At 39.1% G+C, this 18,967-nt stretch overlaps 2 protein-coding genes across 2 annotated transcripts in view; one reads left to right on the top strand and one right to left on the bottom strand.

The window, feature by feature from the left end:
• Positions 1 to 18,967, bottom strand: part of LOC128371968 (stonustoxin subunit beta-like) — a 185,420-nt gene that overhangs the window by 66,502 nt on the left and 99,951 nt on the right. The window lies entirely within an intron of this gene.
• LOC128359624 (WD repeat-containing protein 88-like) lies at positions 9,702 to 17,168 on the top strand. Its single transcript, XM_053320076.1, has 11 exons — positions 9,702 to 9,818; positions 11,030 to 11,140; positions 12,722 to 12,810; positions 12,966 to 13,029; positions 14,964 to 15,102; positions 15,180 to 15,309; positions 15,656 to 15,840; positions 16,244 to 16,326; positions 16,521 to 16,589; positions 16,857 to 16,955; positions 17,043 to 17,168. The coding sequence occupies exons 1-11, from the start codon at positions 9,702 to 9,704 to the stop codon at positions 17,166 to 17,168; spliced, it is 1,212 nt and encodes a 403-aa protein (XP_053176051.1).

The following is an 18,967-nucleotide window of genomic DNA, read 5'->3' as shown; positions in this document are numbered from 1 at the left end:
CAGTGAAAGACCCAGGAGGAAGCGGAGGAACAAGTCCAGGTGTCCATTTGGACTCTTTAAGGCCTCGTCCACAGCACTCTGGTAGAAACGTGTTGATTTGTCTCTGAACACTTTAGACCACCTGGATGTTGTTTGTTCTTCTGCCAGCAGATTGACTCCAGACTTGATGAATGTCAGATGGACATGAAGAGCAGCCAGAAACTCTTGAACACTCAGATGGACGAAGCAGAACACCTTGTCCTGGTACAGGCCTCTCTCCTCTTTAAAGACCTGTGTGAACACTCCTGAGCACACTGAGGCTGCTCTGATATCGATGCCACACTCTGTCAGGTCTGATTCATAGAAGATTAGGTTGCCTTTCTGCAGCTGCTCAAAAGCCAGTTTTCCCAGAGACTTAATCATCTTCCTGCTGACTGGACTCCAGTGTGGATCTGTCTCAGCTCCTCCATCATACTTGATGTTCTTCAGTTTGGACTGAAGCACCAGGAAGTGGATGTACATGTCAGTCAGGGTCTTGGGCAGCTCTCCTCTCTCTCTGCTTTTTAACACATCCTCCAGAACTGTAGCAGTGATCCAGCAGAAGACTGGGATGTGGCACATGATGTGGAGGCTTCGTGATGTCTTGATGTGGGAGATGATGGTGCTGGCTTGCTCCTCATCTCTGAATCTCTTCCTGAAGTACTCCTCCTTCTGTGGGTCAGTGAACCCTCTGACCTCTGTCACCATGCCGACACACTCAGGAGGGATCTGATTGGCTGCTGCAGGTCGTGTGGTTATCCAGAGGCGAGCAGAGGGAAGCAGTTTCCCCCTGATGAGGTTTGTCAGCAGCACATCCACTGACGTGGACTCTGTAACATCAGTCAGGATCTCAGTGTTGTGGAAGTCCAGAAGAAGTCGACACTCATCCAGACCGTCAAAGATGAACACAACCTGGAACTCTTCAAACCTGCAGATTCCTGCTTTTTTGGTTTCAGTAAAGAAGTGATGAACAAGTTCCACCAAGCTGTACTTTTTCTCTTTCAGCCCATTCAGCTCTCTGAAAGTGAATGGAAATGTGAAGTGTATGTCCTGGTTGGCTTTGTCTTCAGCCCAGTCCAGAGTGAACTTCTGTGTTAAGACTGTTTTCCCAATGCCAGCCACTCCCTTTGTCATCACTGTTCTGATTGGTTCATCTCTTCCAGGTGAAGCTTTAAAGATGTCTTCTTGTCTGATTGTTGTTTCTGGTCTGTCTGGTTTCCTGGATGCTGTTTCAATCTGTCTGACCTCATGTTCATCATTGACCTCTGCAGTCCCTCCCTCTGTGATGTAGAGCGGTGTGTAGATCTGATTCAGAAGGGTTGGGTTTCCTGCTTTAGCGATCCCCTCAAACAGACACTGGAACTTCTTCTCCAGGTTAGACTTGAGTTTACGTCGACACTTTGCAGTACGAGCTCCTGAATGAACAAACAACAAATGAAATCAGTGAGTGGATCCTACAGAAAGTCTAGAAATCTGAACATGTAAGTGTGTCTGTGTAGTTTTTCCTCTTCCATCAGTTTTATTCAGCTCATCAGTGGAGGACAAACAGCCTCTGATCTGATGCAGATGTGTGCAGCATATTTACAGCAGAGTTTGAAATATAAACCTCTCCCATGTTACCTCCATTTCCTCTCCATCATGTTAAATCTGTTAAAATCCTCTTACTGCTCTGCAGACGCTCAGCCAGCTCCTCCTGCTTCATTCTCCTCAGGAAGTGCAGTGTGATCTTCACAAATGCGTCTCTGCTGCTCCTCCTCTGCTCTTCCTCCTCACCGTCCAACACCTCCTCATCCTCACTCTGACTCTCTAAGCATTCTGGGTAATCTGGACTCAGACCCCTCTGGACTCTCTTCAGCTCGTTCTTCACAAAAGTGAGGATGTTCTCCTCCAGCAGCTGGAACAGAAAGATAAAGTGAACATTTCATTCAAACTGGTAGAACACAACATGTGATTCATGTGTCAATCTGAAGGCCTGCTGGTCTAAACAGAGCAGCATGGACACTATTAGGACCTGAATGCTACTTTACTATTTCATCTGTGGTTGACGGAGTTAACGGAAAAACTAACCACTGTGAATATGATGGTGCCATGTATCATTCGTTTATTTGAGAACAACAAAGGTCAGGTCAAAAAAAGAAAATTAACAAAACGGATTCGGGCCTAATTTGTTTTTGATATTTGACTTTTCCCATTTCCGTTTCCCGGAAGTTATTTATTTACTTTTTCTTTGGACATTGAATTTAAAAGTTGGAAGGGACGGACCAGATGCTTTATTGTAGGTAGGTCATTTATGTAGTAGAAATGTGCCATTATTTTTGAAATTGGGAAAGAAAATCAGAATAAGGTTGTAGATGACTCATACTGCTTTTATGGGGAAATCCTACAACAACCAGAATGCATTGCATGTCTTCCAATCTGAATGACTGTATTGATGGTGTGTTATGGCCAGCAGAGTACCAAAGAACAAGTTTGTGAGATTTGAATCACACAAACTTTTTACAGAGGCTTATTTTCATTTACATTTTATGAGGGCTGCAGGATGCTAGGTGCAGACACAATTTACATGTAGGTTAACACAGTCACTGTTATTCTGTTCTGTATTCAGAGTTGGAAAAGTGATATAATTGTCAGGAAATAAAGTCAGGTGTAACAAAGCACTGCAAAGCTACCTGGCTGCAGCGTCTCTATTTTAGCTCCTGTGGTTGTTTCTTCCTCCACTTCAGCCTTGTATCATGAAACAAGTTTTCTTCCAAATAAGCTGATATTTCAAAGTATTTAGTGCTATGACATTTTACTGTCTGGGTTTCCCTAACACTAGTTTAACATGTGTTTTGGGAGACCTACATTTTACTGTCCTTGAAGGCACCACTATAGTAAATGAGGAAACATAGTTTGTTGTCTAATGCACATCTCCAAAATCTGCTGAATGACAACTTTTACCACCAACTGAGCGGGGAGCTCTGGGTGCAGATGGAACTTAAACATTGTTTTATGTGTATATACTACCCATGCTGTGTTTGTACATGTACACACCATAAATATGGAGTCCAGCTGTGTTTGATGCTGCTGTGCAGACTGATCACTGGGAACCTCTGAGCTCTGCTGCTGAACTCTGTGGAGAAAACATCACGTTTAAGGACATTTAATGACTCAAATCTGCACTCAGCTTATTAAAGATGTTCTGTCATGATGACTAAATGAACTCCTGTAAATGCTGCTCTGATTACTGGATGTTAAATTCTTACCTTCCATCAGCAGGTTGTCCATCTTTAAACACAGGAGGACGACCCATAGACCAGTCACTCTTCATGGACACACAGCTGGTTTCCGGAGAGTCTGCTCTCTGTTGCTGCATCCTGATAAAAAAATTAAATAATGAAGTTAAAAACAAAGAAATGAAGGATTAATCATCAGTTTAAACCCCAGAATTAAACAGAAATGTTTCAGAACAGAGTGTCTGATGAGTTCAAATTCCTCCAGTGATGAAAAGAGGATGGCAGCGACTTGGTCATGAGTCAACAGAAGAAGAAGGAAGTGAGGATGTTCAACAGGAGTTCTATGGCTCAGTAACAATCTGTGTTAACCTCAATAACTAAAGATGGAAATGTAAACATCCCAGTTCACCTTCAGATGGATGAACACAGCATCAAGCATCTTTTACTCTGTAAAATATAGGAAGTGAAGAGAAAAAAATAAATCAGACCACAGCAAACAAAGTGAGGAGGTGTGTTACATGTCAGTGTTGTCCTGCAGAGGGCAGCAAACACCTGCCAACACTGAGTCAGAAGCTCTGTGAGAGAGGAAGATGAGTCTTTTTGAGATGAAGATGTTCCTGTCAAACTAAACAATAATCAGCTGTCCAATCACAGCTTGGAGGCAGAGCTATGGGCAGAGCTTATCAACAGCAGCAGAGGTGAAGTCAAACATGACAGACAGCCTTTGACAATCAAAGTGTTTCCTGTGTCTGAGGGACAGTACTATTGACTGTATGTTTAGCTCCATTTGTGAGGGACTGTTTGCAGTTTTAATGAGATGGATTGTGCTGCATGAAAGAACAGACAAGACAACACACACTGAAATGTAACACACCTTTTCACTTTGTTTCCTGTGTTCTGATTTGATTTTAATGTGGCTGAGAAACATTCATTGTCTCTTTATCAAAGGTTTTTCTATTAATTATGACACAGTAAACACTGATATGAAAAGGAAACATGTATACATAACATGCATTATATCACATTTTCTTTCTTTCTTTGATTTGTCTTTAATGAAACATTTTAGATTTTCTTTCTTTAATAAATGAAAAACATTCTTGTGTCTAACAATCCTTTCTGTCAGTTATAAATGTGTTCAGTCAGTTTATCAATCCTGAGATCAATATTCTGACCTTTGCTCTGCAGGGTCCATCTTTGAAGTTAGCTCAAGACAGACACATCCAAGTTAGCTGCTGCTCTGATTATTGATGTGATGTTTTCAAAGTTACACACACATATTGATATAGTGACCATGTTGGTGTCTTATAACACTGAACTCTTTGACATGTGACTGTTACACAGGTGTACACTGTGATGTCACTGCTGAAACTATATATTGATTCATCTTCTCAGGAGAGTCAGACAATAACAAACTTCACTTTTAAATTCTTACCTTCCATCAGCAGGTTGTCCATCTTTAAACATAATAGGACGATACATAGAGAAGTCACTCTTCATGGACACACAGCTGGGTTCAGGAGAGTCTGCTCTCTGCTGCTGCATCCTGATACAAACAAACAAACAACAAATCAAAGAGTTTAAAAAGATGAATTTTGAGCAGACTGTCAGCAGCTGAAGTTTTAGAAGCAGAATGAAAATCAGTAAGAAGACAGTGGATGAGAAACGTTCTCCTGTTCATCAAAATGTCATCTGATGAAAGATGCTGTCTCATCTTAGTTGATTAGTTGACTAATCAGTGGTTGAGCTCTTTGTTAACTCACAAAGTTAGTAGTTCATTCTGACTTATTGTGACTTATTATTCAGTAGTTGAGTGTCAGATGTGACAGTGAGTGTGAATAATGATGGTGGAGTGATGTGAGTGGAGAACAGTGATGGACAGTTAGAGATCCTCATCTCACCTCTGAGCTTTGGTCTGGCTGTCATGTTCCCCACACAGAGAGCTTTTAGAGGGAGGGACTCCCTCCTCTCTGTCCTCACACTGATCCATAGCAGAGAAACACCTTCACACAAACACAACAACATGCTCATTCATTACAACCAGCTGCACATCACACAGGTCCGCACTGCTGTCTAACATTATTTTATATTAATATAGTATAAGGACAATGAATAAAAGCTTTGTTCATGTTGTTGCTGCTCTCTGGTTAAATAACTTAATATCATGAATGAAAAGATGTTTTCAACAGTATTTCTGTGACCTGGTTCTAAAAGAGTTCAGGTTTATTATTTTATGTGTTTTATTACCTGATAATTACTAACCATCACATCTGTGGAACAAACTCTTTTTGTTGGAGTTTGGATTAGTCATTATAATAACTGTTATAAAGTTAGATATGCCCATAAAACTTTGACTATTTAAATAAATGGAACAAACAATTACTGACTTCAAGAAACAGTTTTACAAAAACAACTTGAAAATAATTTTAAAAAATTAAAGTATACCGTATAGTTTCTATAGTTTATTTAATTTATGCTCAAGCTTTGTACAATAAATGTCATCTTACCCAAACCCTTTAACACCCAGTCTCAGTCGTTGGGCAAGGTGCTTTAACATTTGAAAATGAAGTCTAATCTTTATATTATGTCAAGTACACACTGTATATGACATGTTCATACTCATAACTAATGTAATAGTATTAGCAGTCAGTGAAAATGTTCATATTGCGAGCATATTACAGGTGGAACAGTAATAATATTAATGTCTCTGTACATTATCATCTAGCTGTGACTGATTAGTTACAGATAAGAGGTAACTTTTTAAGTTCATGGTGTTGATGTCCTGGTGTGAATTTTATTGTACAGATGTTTCTCATATTATTATTTTATGGATGTAATATTTTCTATATTTCATGTAAATTTGTAGCCAAAACAATTTGAGATGAAATTATCTATTAAGACACGACACAGCAGAGCCTCAACATGAACACACTGTAATAAATAACATATTGCAGCAGTATTGTGTTGTATCACACAGGTGTTTCTATTTTTCTGGTCACTTCATGCATCTCATCAACAGGTTGAATTTCAGCTTTTTTTAATTTGTCTTCATTGTTTGGATCAGAGCTCTGAACAGGACATATCTTTGTTCATTATTTTGTATCATTGTATGATATTTTCTTATTATTATGAAGTACTTTTAAGTAATAGATATTCATGTAAAATTAATTAATTTAATGTTTTCATAAACCAGCCACTCGTCCTCCTGCTTTTGAACCACAGAACAGATACTTTTATTGCTGTTTCATTAGCTTCTAACCTACTTCAACATAACAAATAGTTACATATGCATGAGGATATTTTTATTTGTCTATATTTATGGTTGTAGTTGTTACAGCTGTAATATATTGTATTTTATCTTACAAGAATGTTTCCTGTCTTTCTATCAGTTAAATTATAAAAATGAATTTCAGCTTTGACAAAATGTTTTTCTTATTTCTTCTGGTGTTTAGTTTATTCCAGCAGTGCAGCAAACAAAGCAACATAACACATCACTATAACTTCCACCTCTACTGATATCAGATCATTTTAACACCTGCAGACACAAACATGATGAAAACTGTCAGTTACGTTACCTTTAGATGCTGAAAATCATCTGAATGAAGCCGATGAGTGAAAGTGAAATATATCAGCAGCTTCAACCAGGAATCCAACCAGAAGAATAAACATGTAACTCAGAGCAGGAGATTTTTAAGGTCTGTTGATTCACAGACAGTCTCAACTCTCTGTATTCATGTTTGATCTGAAGTCTTCTTTATGATATGAAATATGATCACTGAACAGCAGCTCTGAACATTGGTATAGCTGAAGTCAAACATTAACAGACAGGATAAATCAGCTGAATCATAAAGTCCGATGATAGTTTCATATTTGTGTCTTAGTAGTTAGATAATTTGTGCCTTTTATATTCCAACAACACAAAAATTGGCAAGATGGCATTTATCTGTAGTAAATGTCCAAAATATGTTAACATGAGTAAAATGAGACAAATTAATGTATACTGTCTTCCTTATTAGTGTTATAACAGGTGCGTGTGAGAGAGAACTGTGTGCTTGTCTAAGGCGTTTATGAGTATGGAAAATGGGGAAGAGAATAACAAACAGGAAACTGATAACAGCAGATGAAAAACACAGCACCATCTGGATTCATCTCTAAAGCAGTCAAATTATTTTAACCACCTGAAGTTATGTGGAGTAACTGAAACACACACTTATTAAGCACGCATGTACAGTATGTATATCATTTTCAATAGCTGAAATTGTAATTCTTATAAAATAAAATACTCCGGTTGACTTTACAAAGTAATTATGTTCAAAATAATAGTTTTATATATTTAGATATGAGCAGTTGGAAAACTACTGCTCTCCATCATCTAATCTAACAGCCAACAAACCCAAAAACTGCCAAAGCTGAAGCAACGGAGCTGCATCATATCAGTTAATCAGCATCGACACAGGTGAGCACCAGGCCTTCACATCTTCCATATTCTACTTAAGATATCAGATATCAGTATCTCATAAGTCAAAAGATGATTCAAAATCAAACTTAGATACTGCATACACAGATCCACAGAAATGTCTGATTTAACATTAGAAACATTAATACTGTTCCAACACCACCAATCAGCCTGATTCCTCTCAGTCTGCCAGACTCACTAAATAACTGTCAGGGACCTAGGCTTGCTCTCCTTTCCCCCTGTGTGTTCCTAGTGTTGTTCCTCACAATCACTGCCTCATCAACCGTCTACTCTGCTGCTGCATATAAGCCAGGCTCAGTCATCAGTTCATCTGTTATCCATTAGTGGTAACTTGGCCAAACCTTGTATTTAGTTTGTATTCTCCTAGTTTAACTGCATCCTGTATTAATGCTTGTCTGCCTCTTCTTCAGGTTACCAGACCAGATCAGACTCAACTTGTTTCATCCAGCTCCTTCAGACTGATCTGCATTAGACTCACCTATGATCACCAGCTCTGATCCTGGAGAAACTCCAAGTATTCACTTACCTGCCTGCTCACTCTGACACCGTATCTCAACATCAGGATCGAAGGACTTTCCAAAGTCTCAATCATTCTCTGACAATAAATAATAAAGCCTTCTCTGTTTCTAGTTCTTTGTTCTGCACATTGAGTCAATAGAAACTTAAACTTAATCACAATTAAAAAAAACTTTTCTTAGCACTTTTCAGAACAAGTTATAGATAAAAGATAATAGAACACACCTGAAGGGCCCAAAAAGGCCCCTCAGCTTTAGTCTGTAGGTTTGATGGAGTCATGACCTACAGAGGATCTAAAGGTTTAATTAAAGACTCACTGGGAACCGATGGAGGGATTTGAGAAGCGGTGTGATGTGTTCCTCCTGTTGGAGCTGGTGATGAGTCTGGCTGCCACATTTTGAATCAGCTGAAGTTTCTTGAGGTTTTGTTGTGTGAGGCATGAGGAGCGAGCAGCAACCTGAGCAGGATGAAATGAATCCTGACAGATTAAAAAGATTTGGTAATGTTTGTAATGTTTGATGAGAGGAACTGTTATTCAGGGTTGAGTGAGAACCTGTGATAATAATAATCCATATTTCATCTATATAATGTAAGTGATAAAATCAGATTTACTATATAATATAGACTATATCATATTCATATTTTATAGACTATATAATATTCATATACATGTTCAAATCTGGTTTTACACTTTGTATAACTAAATTAAGATTTAAAATGCACAGATCAATCAACTGTTCATTCCAAAGTCTTTGTAGTGACTATGTCCTGTACTTTTAGCACTACTGGAGGCTAATGGATCTGATTCGTCTGACGTGTACGCAGGTTTCAATTTTACTTCCTTTACATAAATTTACAATAAACAAAACAGAAAAACAGCCCTTTGCTCCTGAGCACAGTCAAAAACTTTTTCTCACCGTCACCTGGCTTGATTGGCATGACCTTTTTATCTGTGTCCAGCCGGCCTGTTACCGTGCTCCCCCTAGCGCTAGGGAGGAGAACTACCACTCAAATTAAATCAAATATATGGCTCCTACAGTCTTTTTAACAAATAGGATAATAACTTTTAATAACAAGGAGAGGAAAAATATAATATAATATAATATAATATAATATAATATAATATAATATAATATAATATAATATAATATAATATAATAACAAGGAGAAGACTTAACTGTAAAAAGGAGTTTGAATGTTCTTCAGTGTGTGTTTTATTTAAATCTTGTGATTAACATATCTCCTCTTTTCTGTGTTTAATTTTACTTATTTAATGTAATTTGGCGTGATGATTACTGAGGGTGGATAGGATCATATATCAGTATCAATAATACCAGTTTGTAATTGTGGGGCAATAGCGTGATATGAAGTCTCTGAAGTCCCACCGATCCTGAAGGCACCATCTCAGCCATGTTGCCATGGTAACTGTCGTGGCTGAGCTGACAACACAAAGCACTTTTAACCAATAGTTTCGACAAATGGCGTCAAAAAACATCGATCCTTTATCAGTGGACGAACCGACAGGAGGAGAAGAGGAAGAAGATGAAGAGGAGGAAGAGGAGCAGAGAGGAGCAGAGTGGAGTAAAGAGACTCAGGTAAAAAAATACAGGTGACAGCAGCGGTGCGTTCACTGACATTAAGGAAACGTTAAAGAGCTTAAATCCTGAAAGTGTATTATTTTACCTTTTAGCCAATTTAACACCAACATCACACTTTATAATCAATGACAAAGTTGATGAACCTTTTTAAGATTGTTTTCTTGTGTAAAAGCAATTTTGACATTTTAACCTGTTAACATTATACAACTTTAGTAGGATTAGTGTCTCAAAATGGTTAAATTTGTCTCAGAGAATATAAAGTGGATAAATATTTTATTATATTTTTACAAAATGTGTTCTAACTATCGATGTTAATCTGTGTTTTATAATCTTATGAGTTAAATTAGGTGTTAAACGTTGTGAAGTCTTTGCAGTCTTATATTACAGAAGTATTATTCAAGTTAAGGTTTAAAGATGAACGAAGTGTTATTAGTAAAATAAACAGAGTCAAAGTTAAAGTTATTATTTGGGAACAAACATTAAGTATTAACAACAGAAGTGCTTTATGTGTAGAGAGAATATGCAGTCATTCCTTTATATGTACAATATATGTCATACATTTTTATTGTAGCTGGCTGATATTCTATTTTTAATGATAATATTCATACTTGAGAGTTTAGAAGATCTGATAACAATATATTACTCAATTGTTTAAATTTACACACAACATAAACAGTTTGAAAATGATCTCTTAAATGTGTATTTAAAAGAATAGTGACCAAAACATAAAGTGAGCAGGACGTTTTAACAGAGCATAAAAAACAGTATAAAAAGTTCTGTAGTGTTTGTGTGTGATGGAGATGCTGTTTAATATAAATTTAAACAAAACTTTACCTCCGAATGATCAGATCACTGATACTGATCAATTATATGAAGTATAATATTCCCCTCAAAAGTACAAAAACCTTGGACTTACTTTTCACTACTTGACTTAGTGGAGGTGGTACTTTCTAATATGAATATGTATAATTATAAATTATTGAATTAATAGGACTGAAGCTGTAACTGAATAACCGACTGAAATAATAAATCAGCTGAAACTTTAATATATAAATGTCCTGTCAATGGATCAACTGTTTGATGGTTTCAGTGTGTATGAGTTTAACATGTGATGTGTTATTATGTGATGTGTTATTATATGATGTGTTATTATGTGATGTGTTATTATGGTATATATTATAGCGTGTAGTTTATCACATGTTCATCAGGTTCCAGTGAAGCAGCTGAGAGCTCACAGAGAAACCGTCACTGCTGCTCGCCTCTGCTTCAACGACAGCTTCCTCCTCAGCTGCTCCTCAGACACCACCGCCGTCCTCTGGGTAACTTCTCCTTCTCTTTCTCTTCCTCCTCCTCCTCCAGTACTTACACTGCCTTTATTATTCAGAGGAGCTTCACTTTGCTCAAGGGAACATCAGTGGTGGTAAAGATGTCCTGATGGTCCGGGGATCAAACCCGCAACCTTCAGGTCACAAGCCTGAGATTATGATCCAGCTCCAGTGTTTGATGACTGATCCCAACATATATAACATATATATATATATATATATATATATATATTAACATTTCCAACTTTAATCTAAAAACAAATTAAGATTTAACAGAATAACAGCAGCAGGAGACTTGTTTTGACAATATTTGATAATTAAATAACAAAAATCAACACTTAAGAAAAAGATTTAGGAAATATTAAGTAGGTATGTGTCATTAAAACCAGATAATTAAATAATCATTCGCAGGGTCTAATGTTGTCCTTTATGCTCTGGTTGTTTTTTTTCATTGAAAGACTTTAATGTAGAGTTGTGCTGTGTAATTTAGTATTCAGCTTCATTAACAGCTGCTGCAGAGCATTTCTCACTTTCAGCCACTAGGAGGAGCTCAAGCTTCTGTAAACCAGTAAAGAAATTAAGCTTGTTTATCATTTAAATTAATACAAGTTTACACAGTTAAAGCTTATTTGTTGTCAATATTAAAACAATATTTGTATACACGTCTATCTATTTAACTGTTGTGAATGTCGGCATGCAGCAACTATTCAGATAGTCGTCAGTTTTACCGACCGGTTAACTGAGAGCAGTTCTCCCTTTCAGCCACTAGGAGGAGCTCTAACAGTCTAACAGTGAATGTTTACTCCGCGGCTACTTTGACTCGGTAGTAAGTTAGCTTGCTAGCTAGTAAGTTAGCCTGCTAGCTAGCAAGTTATCCTGCTAGCTAGCTGACTGGAGGGAACATGATGCAGACGAAGACACACTAAAGTCCAGCGTGGTTTAAAAGCTTACAGAAAGTAAAGGATAATGTTGTCAGGTGTGAAATATGTGGAGCAGTCTGATCATTCAATGCTGTAAAAACAAGCAGTAAAATCTTTAACACTTATTTTAGTACCTGCTAAAAATACTCAAATAAGTCAGATTCAGTTCAAAATTGGAGTAAAATGATAGTTTCTTAGTTTTAGTTAAAAAGTCTCAGCTGCAGCAGTTTAGAAAGTAAAGTGTTTTAGATGCTGGAATATATTATCAATTATTAATATTAATTAAATAATGTCAGGATTATTTTATTTTATTACCTATCTTTTTACTATTATTGTTCTTATTCTTTTTCTTATTGCTGCTCTTCTATTTAACGGTCTACTTGCGGCTGTAATAATGCAAATGTCCCCATTATGGGACTATTAAATAAGTATCTGATCTTATATCTGATCTTATTCAGACGGTAAAAACAGCGTCACAGTAACACAGATAGGATGAGATGAAAGGATGTTTAATACTGTCAGTGCCTCTAAAGTTAAGATGTTTAAAATATTCATAATAATGTGTTGGATCTGTTAGTGCAGTGTAAAATGAAAAGCAGCTCGTTTGACTCTGAGACAGTCACCTGATGTCTGTTGACCTTTGACCTCTGTGCAGGATGTGGAGAGCTGCCGGCCGCGGAGGCTGTTCAGTGGAGTTCATGGGAAACCTGTGAGTGAATGTGCTGTGATCCCAAACAGCAACAGGTGAGTTTATGTCTGATGGATCATTTATCAGTTAGATGATCAGTGGATAGTCAGTGTGTTTATAGCAGAATAAAGTCTCTCAGGTAGCAGCGTGGTCGGGTTAAAAAAAAACTGACAGACATTTGTGTGTGTGTGTGTGTGTGTGTGTGTGCCAGGATACTGACGGTCTCCTGGGATAAGAAGATGGTTTCCTGGGACGTGGAGACCGGACAGACTCTGGTAGGAGAAGAAAAAGTCTTTAATTATTTGAATCCTTCAGGTTAAACAAACATGATGAAACATTGATTTTTGATCATTTTGAATTCTGCATTATTTACACCTAGCTGTGCTCACTTCTTCTTCTTCTTCTTCTTCTTCTTCTTCTTCTTCTTTTTCGTCTTCACTTCTTTTCTGGATCATTCTGTGCTTCATGTTGCTTTACAGGACATCGAGGATGTATACATATTCGGAACCATGATAACAGGCTATCTGCTGATTGGATTAAGCATTGCCCTGGTGTATCGGAAAATTTGGGGGTTGGTGTCAGCAGTGCAAATCGCCACGAGGCTGCCCGACATGATCGAGGGAGTGGGCAGAGCTGTTAGCACTCAGACTGCAATTATGAACCGCAACATGGAAAACATGGACAGAGCTATTAGTGCTCAAACTGCAAGTATGATCCGCAGCATGGAAAACATGGACAGAGCTATTAGTGCTCAGAATGTGGTCATAGATCGCAACATGGGAATCATCTTGGAGAGGCTTTCGGCTTTTGGTGGGCAAAGGGATCGATCTGAAGACCAGAAATGGACAAGAGAGTAAGTCGTGTCTATTGAAATGCGACTACTCGCCTTAACCCAAACAATCACAATCTAATCTGCATTCCGGCCTTCCGCAGCACCGGCCTTGGCCAAGGCCGCTGCTGAAAACAACTCCCCCATGAGATCGCTGCAGTGAGAAGCCCTGTATTGTTTTTCCCTTCCTCCCTTCTTCATGGACACCTGTTGATTGTTGACTCGGCCTGGGACACGATCAGGGACGTCTCCATGGCAACTTGCTGTGTTATCGCGATGACACCCTACGAACTGAGGCACTGATTGTGAAGTGGGACGAAGAAACTCTCCAGGCTTATGTACACACACGCATCCATGGACACTTACACACATGAACATATACTACACTTCCCCAACCCCCATCCCACGCCTTCGCCGCTTTTACCCCCCGGTTCGACAGGCGGGGTCCGATGGCGGCGCCGAAAATGGCTGCGGCCGCGGCTGGCTGCCTGTCTGAACTGGAACATCTCCCTCTCCCTTTCCCCCTACCCCGGTGCAAAAGTTGTTTTTTTTTTTTTGGTGTTTTTAATGTGGTAAAATGTGCTTATATATGCTCATGTTGCTGGGGTTTTTTTTCCCGTTCCCACACTGTACTCAAGAGAGCACAGTCTGGGTGCTGCTTTTTTTATCCCCCTCTCTCCTCGTTTTTCTTTCCCCTCTTTTCCCCTCCGTCCTTGCTCAGTCATCCGGTTCTGTCTTGTTATGTATTGTATGTTGTATATGTACGGACGGGTGATTGCTGAAATTTCGCTGTACTTGTACTTGTACTTGTTATAGTGACAAATAAAGCTATTCTGATTCTGATTACAGTAATTACCTGCAGATCAATGAATCATGTGGAACTATGGGAATGAGGACCCACTAATAATAACATTGCTCCCAACACACAAAAACTCCACATTGTACTTTTAACAAATATATATAAATGATATTAGTTAACTGGTGACTTAATCTGCAAATAACCAAGATAGTTACGTCTTTTGTATATAAGAAAAGTTCATTAGGTTTCATACTGACACTATCAAACTATTTAGATTCATTTAATTTTCTCTGGAGCTGAAATAAGGAGCTGATTAATCAATGAGTTGATAATAATAATTGATCATTTAATCAGGAAGATGCTGATCATTATCTAGGTGATTTTCTCAAGTCTGATTTAGTTTTATATCTCAGTAAACTGAGTTTTAAGACATTTGGAAACATTCACTGTTCTCTGACACTTTATGGACTGAATGATTAACACATTAATCAAAAGTATTGATTGATAGATTAATTGACAGTGAGAATAATCATATGTTTCCTGTCCTGATAGATAAACAGATATATTGATGTGTGTTGTAGTGGACGTCGAGGCAGAACGGCCTGTTGACGTCCTGCAGCGCCTCAGCTGACGGCCGGCTGATCGTTTGTGCTTCAGATCCTCAGAACGGCGTGACCGTCAGCGACGCGGCCAGCGGTCAGACGCTGCATCACGTCAACGGTACGACGGATGGTCAGGATGGTTTATCTCTGCAGGAGTCAGTCAGTCAGTGAAGGTGCGTTTGTTTTCTGTCTCAGGTCACCACCGCTCCACCATCACACGGTGCCGCTTCGACCCTCAGAGTCAGCGCGTTGCCACGGCGTCGGCAGACCGCAGCGTCAAACTGTGGGACCTGCTCACCCTCAAAACCACCGTGACCATCGACAGGTCGCCTCACTCTCCGTTATTACTTTACCTCCTGATTCTGCTTTGACTGCTTAGGAGAACACTTCAAATAAGAACTTTTCAAAACACAGTCACAAAGTTTCTCACAAATAAAATAATTATATGAAATGAAACAAGCTCTCTGTCATCATGACGTCATTATTATCCATCATTATTCACAACAATCTGTTTTATTAAGGATATTATCATATTTTCTATTTCAGTGTTGTATAATTTAGCCTTTAATAGTTTTTGTTTCTTTTGCATATTCATCATGTGACATCATGCTGCAGCATCTTCATTTGCTTCTGTTTTAAATAAAGTATTTATCGCTCTTTCTCTCTCTCAGTAACCATGGCAACGTTGTCTCCGACTGCTGCTTCACCAACGACGGCCGCTTCCTGTGCACGGCCTCGTGGGATAAGACGTTGCAGCTGTGGGACCTGCAGACGGGAGCGTTTCGTTCTCATGGTGGGACGACGCTGCAGAGAGGACATGAAGGCAGCGTGAGCTCCTGCTGCTTCTCTACTGATGGTGAGTCTTCTTCTTCTTCTTCTTCTTCTTCTTCTGCTTCTTCTTCTTCTTCTTCTCCTTCTTCTTCTGCTTCTTCTTCTTCTTCTCCTTCTGCTGCTTCTGTACTGATGGTGAGTCTTCTTCTTCTTCTTCTTCTTCTTCTTCTTCTTCTTCTTCTTCTTCTTCTTCTTCTTCTTCTTCTTCTTCTGCTTCTTCTTCTTCTCCTTCTTCTGCTGCTTCTGTACTGATGGTGAGTCTTCTTCTTCTTCTTCTTCTGCTTCTTCTTCTTCTCCTTCTTCTTCTGCTGCTTCTGTACTGATGGTGAGTCCTCCTCTTCTTCTTCTTCTGCTTCTCCTTCTCCTTCTGCTGCTGCTTCTTCTTCTGCTTCTCCTTCTTCATGTCCTTCTTCCTGTCGTCTCCTCAGCGAACCTGCTGGTGTCCGGCTCCTACGACAGGACTGTTGCACTCTGGGATATGTCCACACTCTGCCAGTCTCTCATCCTGAAGGTGATTCAACTGTTTTTAAATTAATTTTTGTCTCGTAAATTATGACTGAAGATTGTTATGATAAAAGAGGAAAAGTCTGTGATTAATTTGAACAGCCTGTCTGACTCTTGAAGTGATGATGAAGCTCGTTATGAGTGTTTTTTAAATCTTCTCTGAAAGTTGGACTCATGTTGTTTCCTCTTCCTTCCTCTCAGGGTCACACTGATTGGGTGACAGACGTGTCAATCAGCGCTGACAGGAAGTTGTTGTGCTCCGCCTCGAAGGTAACGGTCTGACCACGTTTCATCATCAGTTTGAATGATGTCACTTTAAAATCAGCTGATTTAAACTGATGAGAACCAAACAGTGATCATCTGAAATCCACTGATGAAGTTCACACACTTAGATACAAACATGAATCTGCAGCTCTGTGTGTCTGCGTGTGTGTGTGTGTGTGTGTGTGTGTGTGTGTGTGTGTGTGTGTTGTGAGCACATAATTCAGCATAATTCATCATTGAGAGCTGAGTTGAGGGTCTGCTGTGTCTCTGCAGGACGGGACGGTCAGATTGTGGAACATTGAGAACATGGAGGAGATCCCAGAGGTGATGGAGAAGAGGAGGACTGAAGGAACAGGAGTCCACATCCTGAAGGTCAGAGTCAGAAAAGAAAAGAAAAGAAAGAGTCCATGTTTTGTTTGTGTGTGTGTGTTTGATGAACTGTACCTTCACTGTGTGCAGTGTGAGGAGTGTGGGAAACCGTTTCCTGTGTCCAGACTTCAGACCTCAGAGCTGCTGACTCAGTGCGTCTTCTGTCGACTCAGATCTCCCTCCAGATACCGACCGCAGCCTCCGCCGGTCATGTGACTGCCCCGTCCTGGAGGTCAGAGGTCAACCTCACAGCTGGTAGGCATTCAGCGCCTCTGACACCTCAGCAGGGTGAGGAAGAGGAGGAGGAAGAGGACTGAAGCTTTATTTAAAGATGAACTGCAGTCATTCTGTCTTGAAGTCTGGAAGACGAGAAAAATGTGTGAAGTAAAACTAATGTGGAGGAGCAGTTAGAGATCTCTGCTGCAGGCTACATTAACAGCTACTAGCATCACACACCATGATGTACAGGTGCATTGTGGGTAATGTAGGCACCAGATTTTGACGAGGAAGAAGAATGTGTTTAATAAAAAAAGACTCCAACACTCATAATACCATATTATCATATATACTATATTATTTAGCATGTAAGATAAAGATGTATAATCTCCTAATACAAAGTGTGTCTATGACATCACGCTGCATCAAGTCCCAGTTTGCTTTTCTGGATATTCTGACCAACAATCGTCTGTGCAGCAAAGACACGTCACATCAGCTGAGACAGAGAGAGAGAGAGAGAGCACAGACACATGACAGATGTAGTAGTTTGAGTAGTGTGCAGACTTCATGTAACAGTCTATAATTGTCCTGTGAAGGCTGCATCAGTTTTCATTGGGTTTGTTTCTGATCTCTTCCTGGACAGAAGTTTCACATTTAAAGCCTTTAATGGCACAGAGAAGCCTTTCCTGATTGGCCAGGGCTGTCAAACTCATCTTAGTTCAGGATCTACATACAACTCAGTTTGATCTCAAGTGAGCTGGAGTAGTAAGTCTAATTTATAATTACTATTTTAAACCATTTGGGGCTATCCTGCTAAGAGAGGCACTGATTATTTTATATTATTTTATTAAAGAACAATGATCTCAACCTGGAGGATCAGAAAGAAGCTTTGAGTGAATGAAAAGTGAAAAGAAACGAGAGCAGCTGCACATTATATTGAAAAACAGGAATTATTTTCTCTTTTATTTTCAGTCCTTGGCCGTATGTTTGACAGCCCTGTTGTAGGCTTTTAATGTGAAACATCAGCAGGAAGTGTTGAGTTTCACTGACAGTAATTTAACAGCAATTTAAGGTCAAAATATTAATGAATGGAGAAGAGCAGACGATTCAAATTAAATCAAACAGCCTTTTATTATTAATATTTTACATACAGTACAGTTTGTCTTTATTTTCTACACACAGAAAATATTCAGACAGTTTAAAATCAGACGCTGAGATCTGTGAACACGAAGCGACTCGGACTGAAAACATGATCAGCTGAGAGCCTGAAAGTGAAATAAAGAGCGGAGACGTTAACAGATCAGTTTAACAGCTGCCTGAACACGTCTGCCTCTACCGATCAGATATCACACGAGTCCTCTGCTGAACCTGAACCTCAACCTGGACCTCAACCTGGACCTCGGCACTGTAAGATGATTGACAGGTGAGATCACACGAGTCCTCTGCTGGTTTCATCCTGTCAGAACAATCATTTGATCATCTGGAGAAGAAAAGAAGTCATTTATGAGCTTTAATCAAGACATTATGCTCTCAGATGATTTATTCATGTGGGAAAGTTAATAGTTTTAAAATGTGTTAAAGATCAAAGCAGCTCGTTGAGATCAGTCAGTTCGTTAGCAGCTGTGTTTCAGTTCTGAGGTCAGAAGATTATAAATTAATTCCTTCATATTAATATTGTTGGTTCACAGTCGTTATTTGTTCTTTTCCCTTCAAACAGTGAGTCTAAACGAGCTGCTGGGTTTAAATATAAGTGGAAAACTGACTCAGTCTGGTTTGACTGTTTATGAATCATAAAGTAT

The sequence above is a fragment of the Scomber japonicus genome, chromosome 1 (assembly GCF_027409825.1).
Source record: "Scomber japonicus isolate fScoJap1 chromosome 1, fScoJap1.pri, whole genome shotgun sequence".
In the NCBI taxonomy this organism is placed as follows: domain Eukaryota; kingdom Metazoa; phylum Chordata; class Actinopteri; order Scombriformes; family Scombridae; genus Scomber; species Scomber japonicus.
This window is presented reverse-complemented; position numbering and strand designations above follow the sequence as displayed.

Coding starts and splice junctions, on each gene's coding strand:
- LOC128359624 (XM_053320076.1), top strand. CDS start 9,702: ATGGCGTCAAAAAACATCGATCCTTTATCAGTGGACGAACCGACAGGA. Junction 15,310..15,655: donor ACCACCGTGACCATCGACAG/GTCGCCTCACTC, acceptor TCTCTCTCTCAG/TAACCATGGCAACGTTGTCT. Junction 16,590..16,856: donor TGTTGTGCTCCGCCTCGAAG/GTAACGGTCTGA, acceptor GTGTCTCTGCAG/GACGGGACGGTCAGATTGTG.